The 19,393-nt window shown below is 45.6% G+C and overlaps 1 protein-coding gene across 2 annotated transcripts in view; it reads right to left on the bottom strand.

Moving 5' to 3' along the window:
* RIT2 (Ras like without CAAX 2) overlaps positions 1-17,754 on the bottom strand; it is a 260,005-nt gene extending 242,251 nt beyond the window's left edge. For both annotated transcript variants that reach the window (XM_081213242.1, XM_081213241.1), the window contains exon 1: positions 17,513-17,754. In XM_081213242.1, the coding sequence (XP_081069368.1) occupies positions 17,513-17,615 (103 nt within the window). In that variant the 5' untranslated portion in view covers positions 17,616-17,754. The remainder of the gene's footprint in view (positions 1-17,512) is intronic.
* Positions 17,755-19,393: the final 1,639 nt, after the last annotated feature.

The following is a 19,393-nucleotide window of genomic DNA, read 5'->3' as shown; positions in this document are numbered from 1 at the left end:
TAAAAGGCACAATTAAAGTATGCAGTAAGAGCTGTTCAACAGTGGAGGGTCTCCCTCCCTCCCTCCCTTGGAAGTTTTTAAGCAGGGGTTGGATGGTCATCTATTGTGGATGCTTTGGCTATGATTCCTGCATGACAGAGGGTTGGACTAGATGACCCTTGGTGTCCCTTCCAATTCTATAATTCTATGCAATAAAGCAGATCCATTAAAACAACGCAGTAATTCAAAACAGAGACTTGGGTCAAGAGATCAAGGGGATGCCCATTTTTTAGCTGAAATCCAAATTTTAGAGGTGCAGGAACCAGTGGATGGTTGAACTGTGTTATGCAGAGTGGTTCGGAAAATGCAGATTGGGTTGAACTGCATGAAGCCCACATAGTAGGACTAGGAAGACCCCAGATCTGGTAAAAATAATTATTATTATTTATACCCTGCCCATCTGGCTAGTCAGAGGGGGCAAGCCTAGTCTAGATGGGCCATTGGTCTGACTCAGTATATTCATCTGGTTTGCCCACACTTTTGAGGTTGATTTCCTAAATGCACTTTTTGATGCACAGTCTGAAACAGGGCATGGGGATGGTATTCACTGGTATTCCATGTCTTTTTCAAGATGTGGAATCTAAAGTAAGATATGAACGCGGGAAGCAAATGCATGGCCTATATAAAGAGTCTGCAAATCTGAGCCCTTGAAAAACCCACATATTCCTAATAAAATGTTTTTATTAACAAGCAATGCCCTTAAAGTTGTTTATGGAGAAGATAAAAATGGGATATGAAAAATCGGGCAAGCGGCACACAGCTCACTAACATAAACAAGTGGTATTTTCCACCTGGCATCGCACTCATAAATTTGTTTCCCTCCCTGTGCCCTTAAAGGAACGGCCCATGCAAAGAAGTGAAGCTTGGAGGCAAGTGGAAATCATTCCTCTCTGAACTGCCAGCTGGTTTTTCTTTTCTTTTCTCCCATCAATGCTTTATGGGCACTAAGTCAAAAAAATGAATTATGCATAACATTTGTCCGTGAGAGTTTGGCTGAACTCTGGACTGAACCTGCAGGATCCCCTTTGCATTAATCCAGGAATCCTTCCCTATCGCATCATCATTTGGGTGACGGGTTCTTTCAGCCACAGGTGTCTGAAGCATTGAGCCGAAGGGCAGGCGATTGTGACCCTGACCTAGGCATTCGTTTCATATCCCAATAATGTTATATTAATGTGTACCTCTGTTTATTAGGGATGTCAAAAAGATCTTACCATCCCTTATTGAGGCAACCAATCACTGTGCTGTGCAGTACAGTGTTTCCTGCAGATTTTATCTTATCAAGAGATCTGTTCTTTACAACATCAGAATTGGGCCTTTAGTCTGGTGGCACTTACTTATTAAAACTTCCTGCTATAACATATCACACACGTGGTCTCTCTGCTGACTTTCCAGCACCTACTGAAGACCTTCTTTTTTATTATTATTGATACAGCAAGAAAAGAAAGAAAAAGAAAACACAAATACCAAATTACACCCAGAAATAACCATAGACACAGAATTTTCTTAACAAACGATAAAGCATAAATTGGTCTTAACACTAAAGACCCAACCTCCCATCTATTCCATATTTTGATTTCACATTACTTATTGCCAATACACACTTTTATCATAACTTTTTCTTAATATATCTTACTTCTTATATCTGCCTTGCAACTATTACTGAAGTTCCTTGAATGCTGCAACAGAGTTTAAACTACTATATTAAATATTCTTTGAAACCCTCCCATTTTGAAACAAATTCCTGTTTTGATTTATTCTTTATTTTTTCTGATAGACCGTCTAATTCGGCATATTCTGTTAGCTTTTGGATCCAATCTTGTATAGAGGGAGAAGACCTTCCTATTGAAGAAAGGTTGGGACTTCTTCATTCAGAGAAAAGGTAAATAAGAGACATGAGAAAATTGAAAAATAAATAAATCATGGCATGGAGAAAATGGAGAGAGAGTTCCCCCACCCACCCTTCTTTCATAACACTAGAACTCATGGGCTGCCAGTAAAGCAGAATGTTGGGAGATTCAGGATGTGTAAAAGAAAGTAATTTCTTACATGGGGCGGAGTTGAACTGTGGAACTCATTTCCACAGGAGGCCATGATGGACATCAACCCAGTTGACTTGAAAAGAGGATTAGACAAATGTGTGGAGGAGATGACTATCAATGGCGACTAACCATGATGGCTGTGCCTTGTCATTATGGCCCTTGTGTCCCTTTTTCAACACACCTTCTAAGTGGAGAGTTTTATCCCACTTGATATTTGTATTGGATATAATTTTTTGTAAGATGTGTAATTGTTTTAACTGTGCTTTTCAAGAAATGTGTTTTATATATATATACATTCAATGTTGTTGTTTTAAAAAGTTGGCATAGCTATGAGATGTTTCAAACAGAGTGATGCATAATTGAAAATAATAATGCCACTAGTGCTACACAATGTTAATCCTACTCTTTGAAGGAATAGACTCGTTAGTGTGGCAACACCTGCACTCTGAAACTCCTTGTCTATTGAAGTCAGGAAGGCAATTTTTCTGTACTCTTTTTGTGACCTGCTGAAAACATTTTTCTTTAGGCAAGTCTACCCTTAGTCCTTAATGTGTTGCTCAGAATGTTGCTATACATTGGGGTTTTTTTGCATTTCTCAAATGTCCTAAAGTAGTCATTGGCTCAAAAAAACCCCTCTGAAAATTGCTTTTAAAATGTGTGCTTTGAGATAAACTATGTCTAGAAATGAATCTCGTGAAATCCTACAAAAATCTCAGTACTGCCCACCCCACACAAAGAGTCCAAGGAGAATTACTCCCAGGGAACTATTAGACTGCAGTCTCTCTCTCTCTCTCTCTCTCTCTCTCTCTCTCTCTCTCTCTCTCTCTCTCTCCATCCCTCCCTCCCTGTGTGTACCCCCTCTCCAAATCTGATCAAAGCCTTAATCTGGGACTTTGAATTAGCCCCAATCTTAGTGGGGAGCATGTTGGCAAACCTGACCTCTGCAGCCAGTATGATTGAACCCACTGCTCACTGGTAAGCAGAGAGCCAAAATACTGCTCAGGTTGGCTTCTAGGATCAGACACCTGCAACCCAAGCCTGGTGCAGGGCTGTATGAAAGCCATCTTCTAATCAGCCCCATGCTACTCTTTGCAGAGGTTGTGTGCTTCTCCTTCAATCAAGGACTTTTCTCAACATGATTGGGCTAGAGCCCAGATCCACCTGAACTGGCCCAATTTGGTTCAGGTTTCGTCTGAATCTGGCGAACTGTATACACCAGTGGCGTAGCGTGAGTTGTCAGCACCCGGGGCAACGCAAGTAATTTGCGCCCCCTAACCCGGGGCAAGGCAAGTAATTTGCGCCCCCCCTAACCCCTAACCTGCGAGTTGCCGCTGGCGCTGCCGCCCAAACGACGCCGCTTGCCCGGAGGAGGAGGGGGGCAGAGAGGCGAGGAAAATGCAACGGCCCAGCAGCTGCAGCAGCACCGGCGGAGGCGGGGCTGTGAGGAGGGGCTGCCTGGCGCGTCCTCCGCGGCGAGCGCTGAGAACCGCTGCCTGCCGGGCGCCTTCAGCCCGGACGCGCGCACAGCTTGTCGGTTCCGTGAGACATGCGGCTCCGCTACAGCCTGCGCCCGAGGCTCTTTGGCGACTCCGGAGGCAGCGAGCGCGCGCCCCCCAGATGTTGCGCCCGGTGCGGACGGCACCCCTGGCACCCCCCACGCTACGCCACTGGTATACACACACAAGGTAAAAAGGTAAAGGTCCCCTGGAAGGTTAAGTCCAGTCAAAGGCAACTATGGGGTTGCAGCACTCATCTCACTTTCAGGCCGAGGGAGCAGCTGTTTGTCCTCAGACAGCCTTCCGGGTCATGTGGCCAGCATGACTAAACCGCTTCTGGTGCAACGGAACACCGTGACAGAAACTAGAGCACACGGAAATGCCATTTACTTTCCCGCCACAGCAGTACCTATTTATCTACTTGTACTGGCATGCTTTCGAACTGCTAGGTTGGCAGGAGCTGGGACAGAGCAATGGGAACTCACCCCATCATGGGGATTTGAACTGCCGACCTTCTGATCAGCAAGCCCAAGTGGCTCAGTGGTTTAAACCACAGTGCCACCTGTGCACCTGTGTCCCTACACACACACACACACACACACACACACACACACACACACACACTAAAGGTAACATCTGTGTAGATTATTAAAAATGCAGATTAATCCAGAAACAGGGCAAAACTGACTTCTGGATGAACACAGGACATGAGATTGAAAGTGACCAGACTGACATGGGCTCAAATTACAACGTGAATCCGTCCCTTTGGAAAATGGGCACTTTCATATGGACGGAAATATTGCTAGGGGAAAGTAGTTGCCTTGGAGGTTTTGCATTTTATAATTCACTCTTGCTTGTTCCATCAGGGTGCTCCAACAACTATTTTTTTTCCCATTAAGAGGTTGGAAATGTGCTTGGTGCAATTTGCACTTATATAAAGCTTACTCGGATAGATTACAGTCACTGGTCATTTATTTTTATTGCTGTCTTTGCTGCCTTGTTTTAATAGGAGGAGTTCGCTTACGGTGGATGGCTCGATTCCACTCCCCCCACCAAGGGCCAACATAAGCTTTCCATTATCTCTTCAGACCTTCTCATGACCATATCCCCATCCTAGTTTGGGGTTGTGATGAGGCTGAAGTTCAGAAATTGTGCCTTCTTGCTTCTTGTCTTATTGATTTGGCAATGTGCTTCCCACAATTGTCATTTATGGCAGCTGCCCTTTGCTTGGTGGTGATGACAATTGTTGGATTGCTATGACTTTGCCCATCTGTCCTAATCCTTTCCTAAATGGGCTGACCGGGAAGCAAATGGTGGTGAAACTGAAGTGAGGAATGGAATCCAAAAGGATGAGCATGCAGCTTAGAAATATAGGAGAATCTTGTGAGTTTGGGGGTGGTCTGTTTGCATGATGCCCTGTGCCCCTTCTAATTCTTGGAGTCTTGTATCCAGGAAAGGTTAGAACAGCCTTTCTCAACCTGTGGGTCCCCAGATGTGGTTGAACTACAACTCCCATCACCCCTAGCTAGCAAGGCCAGAGCTCAGGGATGATGGGAGTTGTAGTCCAACAACATTTGGGGACCCACAGGTTGAGAACCCCTGGGTTAGAACCTGATGGAAGGTCCTATTGGCAACTGGGCAACTGCAAGTTAATGCTCATAGCTTCCCACTTAAGCACCTCAATCAGCAACTCTTTGTCTAGGGCAATGGTTGTGAATCATCACCACTCCTGGCTGGTACATCAAAGGTAGTTGTGGGTAGTGATGTAGGGTGAGACTATTCTCTGAAGAATGTTCTTGAGAATTTAACATCACTAGTTGTGGGTGATCTGAGCTGAGATCAGGTTATAAACCAAGGGCTTATTTAGAATTCTGTGTCCAAATTCCTTTTTCATTTCATTTTGTTTTGTTTCCTCCTCCAGAGCTTTCCTCATGAAAACTCACTCTCTAAAGCTGAATAAGAGCAAACAGCAATTTGTGGAAAACCTGGATTGTTGTTTGTTTGCACTTCAGCTTCCAAGAGTGGGTTTTCATAGGGAAAGTTCTGGAACAACAACCAGGGCACTCAGACACAGAATTTTAAAGTGTGGACCTGCGCTTGCAAAGAGCAGAGGGAAGGTGAGTGTGGATAAGCTCTGAAAAGCTAGGCTTGGTTTCTGCTGCAATCCTAGGCTGTGCATATGATAGAAGCAAGACCTTTTCAGGTGTTAATGCTGTGAGATCCTCCATCTTAGGCTCAGGTTGCATATATGTGCAAATAAACCATATATCCTAAAGTTACCACAATCTCTGCTGTCCCTCATTCCAAGAGAACTGAATCCTGGGCAAGTACCGGGAACCCTGTAGTATCACACCACTTGGAGTTTGGGGTGGTTTGTTAAAATGTATTGATGGTGCATTATTTGGACACCTTGATAAGGTCAAAGAATGGGAGAAGGAGGAGGAAGAGAAGGAGAAGGAGAAGGAGGTTTTTTCTTTTTGGAAAAAACGACTGAGTTAATAAATTTCATTTTAGGGTCTTTTTAAAATGTAATTTTTTATCAACTGTTCTAGTGTGGTTTTTTTTGTTTTGCCAGCACTCTTAATGAACAACAGCTCCCAGAATTCATTGGGAGGAGCCTTGACTATTTAAAGCAGGCTTCCTCAACCTCGGCCCTCCAGATGTTTTTGGCCTACAACTCCCATGATCCCTAGCTAGCAGGACCAGTGGTTGAGGATGATGGGAATTGTAGTCTGTAAACATCTGGAGGGCCAAAGTTGAAGAAGCCTGATTTAAAGTGATATCACTGTGTTTTAAATGTGGGCTTAGAATAGAACAAATCACAATGGATGTTGTCCGATCCACCCTTCCCCTGGGCAACGTGAGAATGTTTGAAATGCTGAGAGCCACGCTCATTTTCTCCAGCTCACTTCAAACGTGCTGCGAGTTTCTACAAAGCTGCTCCCCAGGGAGATGGTTCCATGGGCCAATCAATCTTTCTGCGAGCAAATGTTTGCTGATAAATGCCCTCCCTCAAAAGGCACATCAAGCGAGCGCCCCATAGCCAAATTAAATATTCAACCAAAATGTCCCTTGGTTTTAATTCAATCATTTCATCCCATTATCCCCACTGGTTGCAGCCCCTCCTCTCTCACTTTGGAGGCTCCCTTGTTAATGCCTATGCTCCCTTAAAGTCTTACAAATTGCAAGGGCTGTCAAGACCCCTAGCCTAATTCCCCATCACATTAACACAAATTGAAAGAATGCTGTTAGTTAATACCAAAGAATCCGGGGTCTATTGTTTGTCGAAGCTGCGCATGTACAGCCCCTTTAATCCCATCCTCATAAATCAGAAACTCTGGGCCTTTAATAATATTTTGTTGCTCTCCTCTGACCCTCGTCCAATTTGTCACCATCTATGCGCCTCCCCCCCCCCCCCGCAACCCCCCAGTTCTGAAGGGAGAAACCTTCATGCCACGTTCTCTCAACAACCCGTTGGTATTTGACTTACACAAGGGAACCCATTAAATGTACACATGGGAAACATAATTGAATCCCAGTCGCCTCTGGCAGGCGAATCACAGATGCTGACGAAATAATGAAAGGCTTTATGTTTGTGTCGCCCCCGAGGCAGAAAGAATTCTGACCAGCAGTTCTGTCCAGATTTGTAAAAATAAATGTTAATGCAAAAACATGAATGCATTTTGAGCCTGACAGAATGATGATAAATGGCTTCAAGTTGAGCGAAGGCCTTTTCCTCCCAGGGATGGAAGCTGCTCTGCTTATTTGTTCATAGGATCGTCCAATGTTTAAAAGGTTTTAAGCCAGGGTTGGGGGAACTATGGACATCCGGGTGCTGTAGGACTTCATCTCCCATCATCCCTGACCACTAGGCATGCTGGTTGGGACTGATAGGAGTTTTATTATATTATCTGTTTGTTTGGTTGGCTTTTTATATTATAGCGTTGCCATATGTCCTGGAAATCCTGGACATGTCCTCTTTTGGGGGACCAACAGGCCCATTGCAGGCAATTTTTACATTCTAGAGGAAATGTCTATTTTTTTGAGGGGGTTATTTGTTTGTTTGTTTGATTGATTGATTTTTGGCTTGGGCTCAGGTGCACGCAGCTCAGGCGTGGGCAGCTCTGTATGCCACAGCCACTGCCAACCTGAGCCAGGAAAGAAGCACATGGGTGCTCTGCATGCCGCAGCTGCTGCCAGCCTAAGCTGGGGAAAGAGGTGTGCAAGTGTGGTGGCAGTGGCCCCATGTGCCTCTACCTGCATGCCTCTCTGTCCGGCTCTGGCTGGCAGCAGTTCAGGCTGTCCTCTTTTTTGCTCTTCAAGATATGGCAACCCTGCTTTATATAAAAATGTTTGTGTGCCGCTATATCACAAAATGTATGGAAGTGAGAGCTGGACCATAACGAAGGCTGACCGCCAAAGAATTGATGCTTTTGAATTATGGTGCTGGAGAAGACTCTTGAGAGTCCCATGGATTGCAAGAAGATCAAACCTATCTATTCTTAAGGAAATCAGCCCAGAGTGCTCACTGGAAGGACAGATCATGAAGCTGAGGCTCCAATACTTTGGCTACCTCATGAGAAGAGAAGACTCCCTGGAAAAGACCCCCATGCTGGGAAAGATGGAGGGCACAAGGAGAAGGGGACGACAGAGGACGAGATGGTTGGACAGTGTTCTCGAAGCTGTCAACATGAGTTTGACCAAACTGCGGGAGGCAGTGGAAGACAGGAGTGCCTGGCGTACTCTAGTCCATGGGGTCACGAAGAGTCGGACATGACTAAACGACTACACAACAACAACAATATCACAAAAGTATATCAAAGCAGTTTGCAACAGTAGAAATGAATTACATCCATACAGTAAAAGCACAAAAAGTTTTTAAAAAGTTAAAACTGAGATCAGTAAAGCATTGTGGAAAGATGTACTCTTAATTGCCTACATAGGTCTGGCAGAATAGGAAAGTTTCCAGCGGGTTGTTAAAAGCTGGCACAGTGCACCTCCACTGAGTCTATTGGCAGGCTGTTCCACAGGACTGGACCAATGGCACTAAAGTTTCAGTTTCTCATGGTTGTTGAATGAGCCTCACCATTTCGGGAAATGACCAGAGGCATTCCTGCAGATGGTCTCAGTGATCCAACAGAGTCCTGTTGCACCTACTTGTATTTGTTTAAAACAGCCTTGGGGAATCTTTGGCTCTCTGTGTGCTGTTATTCAGCATAATTCAGCCTAAAAATGAGGCTCTTAAATTGCTCCAACTCGCAAGAGGGTGGTGCCCAGACAGGAAGTGAGAAGCCAAAATCCATTAGGAATTTTCTTTTTAAAGACACCAGCAGAAGGCCAATGAACACGTCGCAGTTTGTGAAAGATTGGAGCGTAATGAAATCAAAGGGGGGAAATCATCAGCACATTATGCATGAATAAATCTCGGGAAAGGAAGAAATCAGAAATGGTATATGCAAATAAGGATTGCGTGGAAAAACAAAATAGAATATGAATATGCAGCTTAACTTTTAAACTGAACAGTATTCAGAAGAATGATGTGCAAGATTCAAATCAGTTACAATTCAACCATTGTTGAATCCTGCAGTAGCTCACCTTGATCTCTCTAGTTAAAGCTCACTACATTATCCCAGCTGTCCCAACCCCATGGTCTTTTCATTTGAGAGAAGAACAGGGCTAACAATCCAGTGTGAAATTCCAGGAATCAGGAATCCTGTGGTCTTCAGTGCACGTTGCTACATACTGATCTGGTGTCCCAGATACAGAATCACAAAATCAGTCCAGGTAAAACTTATAGGGGGGGGGGAGCTTTTATATGAAATAGTGAAGTCTGAACCAGGAATAAAAGAATCAGAGCTGGTAAAAAAAAAATAATGAAAAAAACTCAGCACAGAAAAACATTCCCAATGACACTGGTTCTGAAAGACCTGCACTGGTTGCCAGTGAGGTACTGAACCCAATTCAAGGAGCTGGTACTAGCATATGAACTCCCAAATCCTTGGGTTGGGGCCCAAATACCTAAAAGAGCATCTCTCAAAGTATCAGGCATCTGAAACTATGATCAGCAGGTGAGACTTTCTTGGTGGTGGTTCCATGGGGACCTCCTGGTTGGCATTGACCCTCAACAGGGCCTTTTCAGTGGCAGCTCCCAATTTGTGGACTGCCCTTCCTGGTGAGGTGTGCCTGTCTTCATCATTATTGTCTTTTAGGAGCACCTTGAATACAATCCTGTGTACCCAGGCATGTGATGGCTGAAGAACACTGTTCCGAGCAATCCTGAGATTACCAAATACTTGTTTTCAACCACAACTATTTTTAGGTTGTTTAAACTGTTTATAGAATGCTTTTTAAGCTTGTTTTCTTCTGCTGCCCTGGGCTCCTTCAGGAGGAAAGGCAGGATATAGATCCAAATAACGACAACTGCACAATCCACAAAGGCAAAACCGCTTGAAGATGGTGCAAGGCTAAGGAGGAGGCATAGTGAAATATACTCAGAGTCGCAAAGTGATTTCATGCTCTTTATTCAGCTCATAGTGGTGAGGAGGAATGAATGGAAGTCCCCTCAAAGTATCTGCTTTATATACATTATTTACACAATGGGCTGCACATGATTGGTTAATTCTGGAATTCTACTGTAAGCCAATCAGGTTGTGGATTCACTTATATCTGGAGCATGATTGGGTGGTTCCTGCCAACCAATCATACTGCTGCATTGTTCTTGGACCAATCAGACTGCTGCATTCTGAATCCTATTGTTCTAGGACCAATCAGACTGCTGCAGTTTGGATCCTATTCAACTCAGTACATAACACATAGCCTGTGGAGAAGGACACTGAGAGGGAGGGAGAGTCTTGAGGGCCTGATAGAGATTCTGAAGGGCCACATTTGACTTCCAGGCTGAATGTCCACCCAGCCCTGTTGTATCCCATTCACCATAACACTGTTGTTAGGACAGCATCAATTTCACTGACTGCACTGCAGGGGGATGGACTAGATTAGGCTTACCAGACATCCCCATTTCCCGGGGGCAGTCCCCGGATTTGCGAATAAGTCCCTGGACAAATTCCATCCCCAGAATGTCATCTAATGTCCCCAGGAAACGCAGCAGCGGCAGTCTCAGCAGCCTGGAGCAGTTGGCTCTGGCTGGCTTCAAGAGCTGCTCAGAAGTCCCCATATGATGGTGGTGCAGGGACTCTAAGATGCAGCTTCCGGGCTGCCTCCACCTTCCCTGACCTCAGCAACTAAGCTGTGAAGGGAGGCTTCGTGCTGCCTATCAGAGCAGTCTCCCAACTCCTACTTGTGTGTAAGCAGGAGCGCGGCAGGGATCTCTCAGTTGTGAAGGGAGGCTTCACACTGCCTATCAGAGCTTGCGTGCAAGCAGGAGGGGACAGGGATCTCTCAGTTAGGCAACGGGAAGCCTCCCTTCCCAGCTGAGGGATCCCTGCCCCCTCCTGTTTGCATGCAAGTAGGAATGGGATTGGGGCTGCTCCGATGGGAAAGGAGGCATCGCGCTGCCTGAGCCTCACCACCACCACTGCTTTCAGACCTCCTTTTCCACCTTCCATGCCTGACCCACCGCGCACCACTTCCCTACCACCACCACCACCACTGAAGAACCAACAACTCTGGGGCTGCCCAAGCTTATGGAGAAAGGAGACAGAAGCCTCAGAGGAAGGGGAAACATGGTGTTTGAAGTCAAGGCGGCGGCTGCTACCCCTCTGCCACCACCATCGCTGCAGCATCAACGTCCCGAACGTGTAGTATTTATTTAGTCCCTGGATTCATTGAAAAACATCTGGTAACCTTAGATTAGATGGTCCTTCCAACTCTACAATGGTTTGATCCCACACTGAGGCATTGGGGAGCTGCCACTCATCCTTGTCATTAAGCTAAAACCAGATGGTTCTTTCCAGGGCCTATGAGGCCTTACCCACCTCTTCATATAGTATTGCACCCTGCACATTCCATCCCACTGTGAGTCATCTAGTAATTCCAGTTAACTCAGGAGCGTGATGTCAGTTCACTCTGGCTTGTTTAGAGCTCCTTCCTTTTAGAATGCTTAGCCCAATGCTTTGTGCAGCCCTCATGGCTAATTACTGCAAACACTGAGCGGAGTGCATTGTAATTAATTATAGTTATTAGTGTAATTAGCATAACAAATTTAAAGACTGGGATGCAGGGTCCTTTAAATATATTTTGTGTATCGCTTGTTTCGCGTCTAAATAAGAGGGTAGTAAAAGGAAGCTGTTTGGGCTTTGCACAGACGGGCTGTTTTGGAAATGGGGCAGCTGGCTCCCTGGCAGATGTGTGAGTTTTTCCTCTTGGGCCAAAGCACTCCTCTCTGCTTTGCATGTCTTCCCTTTGTCTGGTGGAATCATAATGTTGGAAGGGGCTGGTGGGAGATCCACACACCACAAGACACAGCACCTGTTAAGTTGTGGGTGAACATATCAGATGACACAGTGATTCTTCAAACAGCTCTTGTTTATTCACAGGCCAGAACAGAACTGAACTGAAGGGTTCAGCCAGCCTGCTTATATAGAGCTCCACTACAATGCAACTGTAACCATTTTCTGTAACTATCCAATCACTGAACGTCACTTTCAATCCCCTATTTGCATATGTGGACCTGAGTGAAAACTATCTACAGTATCCCCCTGCTGGCCCAGGGTGAGAACTTCAGTCCATAACAGCACCCAACCCTGATCAAGGTCTGTCATTCAGGTCACCATGTGCCACAACAATCTGAGTACAGTTTCTGTGTGATAAGCATTACCCTTTGGATCCCTTTCAACCCCATAATTCTATGATTTTATAAGAAGAACATAAGTTGAGCCCAACTTGACTGAGGAACCATTTTGTTTGAATGCTATTGCACCAGCATCACCATTGGGCGGCTTCCAACAAAGATTAAAAATACATTAAAAAGTCACACATTAAAAACTTCCCTGAACAGGCTGCCTTCAGATGTCAGGTAGTTGTTTATCTCTTTGATATCTGTTGGGAGGGTGTTCCACAGGGTGGGCGCCACTACCAAGAAGGCCCTCTGCCTGGTTCCCTGTAGCTTTGCTTCTCACAGTGAGGGAACCGCCAGAAGGCCCTCGGCACTGGACCTCAGCAACTGGGCAGAACGCTGCGGGTGGAGACACTCCTTCAGATATACAGGTAACATACATTTTTAGGACCCACCTTATTTCTGTGACCGGGGGTTGTTTCAAACTATATAGTGGTACCTCTGGTTACGTACTTAATTCGTTCCGGAGGCCCGTTCTTAACCTGAAACTGTTCTTAACCTAAAGCACCACTTTAGCTAATGGGGCCTCCCACTGCTACCGTGCTGCTGCCGCTCGATTTCTGTTCTCATCCTGAAGCAAAGTTCTTAACCCGAGGTACTATTTCTGGGTTAGCGGAGTCTGTAACCTGAAGTGTCTGTAACCCGAGGTACCACTGTATACCCAAATGAATGTCTCCAACCCCATCTTTCAGCCTGGACACTGAGGTCCACCTCCAAGGGTCATCTGGAGGTTCCCTCACTGCACAAAGTGAACCAGGCAGAGGGCCTTCTCGGTGGAGGCGCCCTCGCGGTGGAACTCCTTCCCATCAGATGTCAAGGAGCTAAAGAACTACACAACTTTTGAAAGACATCTGAATGCAATCATGTATCAGGAAGTTTTTAATGTTTGATGTTTTATTATGTTTCTGTATGTGCTGGAAGCTGCCCAGAGTGGTTGTTGAAGCCCAGACAGATGGGTGGGGGTATAATAATAATAATAATAATAATAATAATAATAATAATAATAATAATGTTATGTTTTAATTGTGACCTTAGGGTGAAGGACAGATAATCAACAACAACAACAACAACAACAGTTAAATTACTCTTATATGACCCAAAAAGAATCTTGGGAACTGTAGCTTGTTAAGGGTGCTGGCAGTACATTTAACAAACTACAGCTCTTTGAGGGAGTCTCCTAACAGCTGGCAGTACATTTAACAAACTACAGCTCAGGATTTGTTGAGGAGAGCCATGATTATTAAAGTAGTATACGAAGGCTTTTCATATGTGGCATTTTGTAAACATTGTTTGGGTGGAGAATTGGCGTGACAAAATTTAGAGAAGTGCGAATTTCAAAGGAGAGCTCTGATTCATTTTGCATATTGCTTCCATGAAGTGCAAATTTGATAGACTTGGCTTTAAAAGTGTATTGACTTGAATTCCTTCCCCATCACCTAGCTAGCAATCCTTTTAGGATTGCACTTCAGGCAAAACTTCAAGCACAGTCCTACATAGTGCAAACCTAGCAGATGGAAAGCCTCTTTGAGCACATTGCTTAGAATGGGCCCTGTGTTTCTGCAAGCACTTGGAACTGATGCTATCTTTCTCAAATTGAACAGAGTGCATGGGCCAATGGCAGCTCTTTTGTCACTTCTTCCCACCCACCTCCTTCCTTGTGTCAACCCTCCATCTCCCTATGCAAAGCCATTTACTTGAAATTCCTAGAGATAAGGACCAAAGAAGATCCCTGCTGGAACAGGACCAAAAGGGTTCCCGCCTCCCACCAGTAGAAATAAAGACACGTGACACCATTATTTAGGTTAATGCGCTAAAATTGGCCACAACTTTATTGGTTACAGGTAAAGAGCGGTACTGGCTTAGGCATTGGTCCTATCCGACTATCCGGCTTCAGCCTGTTTGCTTGAAGACCGGGAAGGGTTAACACCAGCAGGGGGAGACCTGCTGATGCACATCAACTAGGAACTCCCCCGGTGTCACCGCTCGGGGGCGCGCTTTAGGCCCGGGCCTCCATAGGCTTCGGACGAGGCCACACCCCCTGGAATCCTTTACCGGACTACCCTTCAATATTTGGGGGAGGTGATGGCGCTCCCCCCCCAACACATCTACATAAAAATACCCCTACCAATGCCTAACCACCAAAACCAAAGGAGTTGTGGTGATTTGCTATGAGGTAGGCGAAAAAACCTAGTGGCCAGTGCCAATTTGCCAAGTGGAAAAAATTCCTACCAGGCCCCTTAACGGCGACCAACTGAGGTCCATAGCAAGGTCCAAAGGGGAACCCTGAAGGGTGGGTGGGAAACCTCAGCAGCTGAGCGGTCAAAAGAGGGAGATCCCGGGGCCGTGCTTGCCTTCAGTGAGGCACTCCACAACTCCCCGAGCCAGCCGATTGGCTGGCTTAGGGGATGACGTGGCCCCGAGGATTCCCCTGATTGCGCGGGGGCTGAAAGCCAGCCTCTGCGCGCGTGTTGGGGGCGTGAAGCCCGCGACACCACCTCCTCCCGAGGTCGGAAGTGGCTTTTCCTGCAGAGGAAAGACAGATTCTTCTGGAAAGCCCTGAAACAGGTTTTGAAAATTAGTACCTTTCCCTGCACTGCAGTCCTTCAGCAACTGCAGCTTTCCCCTTGACCATCATGACCAATAGTCATAGACTCATAGAATTATAGAGTTCAAAGGGATTCCAAGGGACACCTAATCCAACCTCATAAAATTCAGGAATCATAACTAGACATTGAAACACAGTGCCATACCATGAAGTTAGCTTATCCTTCTTAAGCCAACTAAACTAGTAGCTCTTACCGTACCATGTGAATTCTAGCAAAATGTGAAACTTACATTGAGTCAAACCATGGGTCCAGCTAGCAAAGAATTGTCTATACTGATTTCCATTGGTTCTCCAGAATTTTAGGCAAGGGACTGTCTCAGTCCTACCTGAAGGTTCTGGGGATTGAACCCTGAGACCTTCTGTATGCAAACTGTAGATGTTCTGTCACATCCTTCCACCATCCTCTGTTCATTTAACACCCACTGTATCTTCTGTTGTCAAGATCTGCTGCTGACCAGTGTCACTGAGTGACTCCCCCATGAAATGAAATCTTCTAGGAAGTAAGCCTAATTGTGTCCTGATGAAAATGTGTATAGGATTTCAGCCTTGGTGTTAAAAGGGGGAGAGAACATTCTCTCTATCCACTTTAGAATGTGGATATATATGTTATGCTTTTTAAATATCTAGCACATTCCCTCTTAAGTTACCGTCTGCCCTCCTAAACAAAAAATATCTGGACATTTTCTCCTTCCCTCAAAGGGCAGATGTTCTGTACTGTTGGATATTTCACCTGAGCAGCACCCTCCAAATTCACTTTTTATTTTTTATTTTAAACTAAGTTCATCGGCGGTGGGACGTGGGTGGCGCTGTGGGTTAAACCACAGATCCTAGGACTTGCCGATCAGAAGGTTGGTGGTTCGAATCCCCGTGACAGGGTGAGCTCCCGTTGCTCAGTCCCTGCTCCTGACAACCTAGCAGTTTGAAAGCATGTCAAAGTGCAAGTAGATAAATAGGTACCACTCAGGCGGGAAGGTAAATGGCGTTTCCGTGCACTGCTCTGCTCACCAGAAGCGGCTTAGTCATGCTGGCCACATGACCCGGAAGCTGTACGCTGGCTCCCTCGGCCAGTAAAGCGAGATGAATGCCACAATCCCAGAGTCGGTCACGACCTTGACCTGGACTGGACCTGGACCTTTACCTTAAGTTCAGCGGCAACTTAGAGGCATGTGACAAACTTTCACCAACATCACAATTAATATTCCTACAGACGCCCGGGCTGCATAGGACCCTCTAAATCCCTTCCACGTGTAAAATGTACAGGTTGCAAAGTCCAGATGTTCTCTAATATTGTGTCAGACATAAGGGCATCAAGGTGGGGGAGAGAAAATCCCCTCCCCATCTGCTTGCTCAGTTCCCCTTTATAGATTGCTCACCACCCTGAAACTCTGAGAGATTCTAAGCAGGTCAATAAAATGTAGCTGCTTTTCACACCTTGTGTTGTCAAGGTGGGTTGTTGTTTTTTAACAAAAGGAAAGCACAGTTCATATACAAAATATGTACAGCTTGATTCAGCTGTTTGTTCAGTCTAGTAGTCCTGAGCCTTAATAGAGTGTACGGGGTTTAGCAGATGTAATTATAGGCATGTTTCAGAGGCAGGTACATCATCCCAGAAAGCAAGTGCCAAGACAGACTCTGCGTGCTCAGCAAAGTAGCTTTAAGATTAGAGGATGTTAAGTGTCAGCAAAGATAAATCAAAAGGTTACAATCTCTGGCAAAAGACAAACACCAGACCTAAGTAACAGCTCATTCGGAGGATACCGCAGCCACTGAACAACAGCATCTCTCTCTCTCTCTCTCTCTCTCTCTCTCTCTCTCTCTCTCTCTCTCTTTCTCCAGGGCATTATAATATGTCCGATACCAACAAACTTCTTGTCCAGAGGGAGAAGGAGAGAATATCAGAGTTACATCCTAATAACTTTGCAGGCAAGAGGTGACTGTATTATGAGCCAAGGTCTAATGGCAAGCCATAAAGAAGTCAAAAGGAAAAGTTGGGGAAAGTTAGCCGCAAGCATCCCATTCACTTTGTCACTGCTGAGCTGGCTTTTTCATCGGCCATGGGTGGGCTACCTTGCACAACTCTAGGATGGAAAGTTGAAGGGGAAATATATAGGCCAATTCCTACTATCCCATTATAGCATGTAGCATCTGAAACTCGGCAGACACCGGGTTTCAGGTTCATCAGGCCCACACTCAAAACATCCAAAGGGCTACCACATCCATTGGACTCAATATGAGTTGTGCATTTGTGGTTTGACACAGCTCCTATTCCCCTCTCTCTTTCCACAATCAGTACAAGACTTTGACAATAGTAAATTCTTGGCAAACCAGCCCTTGGCTCAATGAATAAAGTCATTCAAAATCATTTTATTATTATTATTAACACCAACAGAAACCGACTCTCTAATCCAAATTACGGATCGACGGAGAGCAGGATTTCCGACGCTATTAAATGTGCCCTCCTCCCATCCATGTTCATCTCAAACACTGCCCTTCAACACATACCCTAGCCCACCCAAAAGCAACAGCAGAAACTTACCACTCTTGCCTACTCCACCTGATCCCAACATCACCACCTTGTACTCCCTGGAGTCTCCTGGAGAACTGTTGGAGGAATTGGGAATTTCACGTTCAGTCTCCATCTTCTTCTGGGGAACGGGAGGGGGGGCACACAGAAGTGGCAGATGCTCTCTTTCAAACAACTATGCAAGCAATTGGGGAGGGGAAGAGAGTGAGAGAGACACGAGAGGTACAGTTTAGCAGTCTCTCTCGCTGGCTGCGGTGCCTGCATTAGCTGCAGAAGGTCTCATAGCAACCAGTTTAAGAGCTTCCAATAAAAATCCAGCTCGTCACCCCCCCCCTTCTCACATGCTCCCCTCCCTTCTGTATCGCTTTTCTTTCACTGTCCTCTTCCCGGACATGCAAAGCTGCCTATTGCTCACCAACCAAGCACCTTTATGAGGTTTATAGGACTTGTCTTGGTTATCTGTTCTGCTGTAAGAACAAGCTTCCTTCAGCAACGTTGAGATCGGATTTGTTTTCACAACCAAAGGGTTGCTCCAAGCCTGAAGCAAGGTGACAGCTCAGCAAAGAACCCGCTAGATAATCAGGGATCCTGGATTTAACACTCTTACATATCAGAAGGCAAGGCTGCATAAATAGAAGGGTAGTTCTTATTTATACCAGGGAGTGTAAATAAGCAGGGAGCAGAATTCAGAGCAGTGCAAGGAACTAATCCACATAATACCAGTGTATTCTCATAGAAGCATAGAATTGTAGAATTGGGAGGTCATCTAGTCCAAACCCCAGTTAAAAAAAGTAAAGGAGCACTGGACGGTTAAGTCCAGTCAAAGGCAACTATGGGGCATGACACTTATTTCACTTTTCAGGCTGAGGGAACCGTTTGTCCACAGACAGCTTTCTGGGTCATGTGGCCAGCATGACTAAAGTGCTACTGGCGCACAGTGACGAGTGCCAGAGCTCACAGAAACTTTGTTTACCTTCCCACCGCAGCGGCACCTATTTATTTGTAATGGTATCCTTTGGAACTGCTAGGTTGGCAGAAGCTGGGACAGAGCAATGGAAACTCACCCCGTCATGGGGATTCAAACCGCCAACCTTCCAATCAGCAAGCCCTAGAAACTCAGTGGTTTAGACCACAGCGCCACCCGTGTCCAACCCTCAGTACTGCAGGAATCACGCGGTTGTGTGAATCAGTACCTCAGATTTCTATAATATGAGAATCCTAGCAAAACGGGTCTCCAAGGAATTGGGCTCACCAATGCTAACCCTACAGAAGGTGCAAGACTCTGGTATCTTTGTCACGAAATTTTCGTCGAGTGATCTGGAGTAAAAGGTTAACTCCATGCAGGGCCAGGCACAGAAGGAGTTCCACAAGATGAGCTTGTGGTGCCATGTCCCTCTGGCCCAAGGATGTCTCATTACCGTCCTCTGACTTCAGATGTCTCCACTGCAGATGCTTCAGTAAAGCCAATTCTGTCCAGCTCCACTGGTAAGGAGAGGGGAGATGTATTCACTTGAGTTCACATTTATGGGTGAACTTGCCAAGTATGCTCTTCCTGAGACAATACGCAAGTGGAAACACAGCCATCCTTTTAAATTAGCATTTTAAACCAATCCAGGTTGGTAGCAGTCACTGCCTTCTGCGGGAGCAAGCTCCACATTTAAACTATACACTGAGAGTTCCACAGTCGGGGACTACAAGGAGGACTCTGCATGTACAATAAAAACAGGGGTTGAGTAAGCGTTTACAAGGACCATGGTTGAATGCAAGATGGAGGGGTGAGCGGTGTTAGGATTCCTGCTCTGTGTTAGCAGTCATGGGATTGTTGTCTATCACATGACAGTGTATGTTTTCATTCCACAGTGTGGGAAGTGACGGAGCCAGGATGTTTTGTAC

This window comes from Podarcis bocagei (assembly GCF_964188305.1).
Source record: "Podarcis bocagei genome assembly, chromosome: 11".
NCBI classification, from domain to species: domain Eukaryota; kingdom Metazoa; phylum Chordata; class Lepidosauria; order Squamata; family Lacertidae; genus Podarcis; species Podarcis bocagei.
The sequence above is the reverse complement of the archived record's forward strand: the minus strand, read 5'-3'. Positions and strand labels throughout refer to the sequence as shown.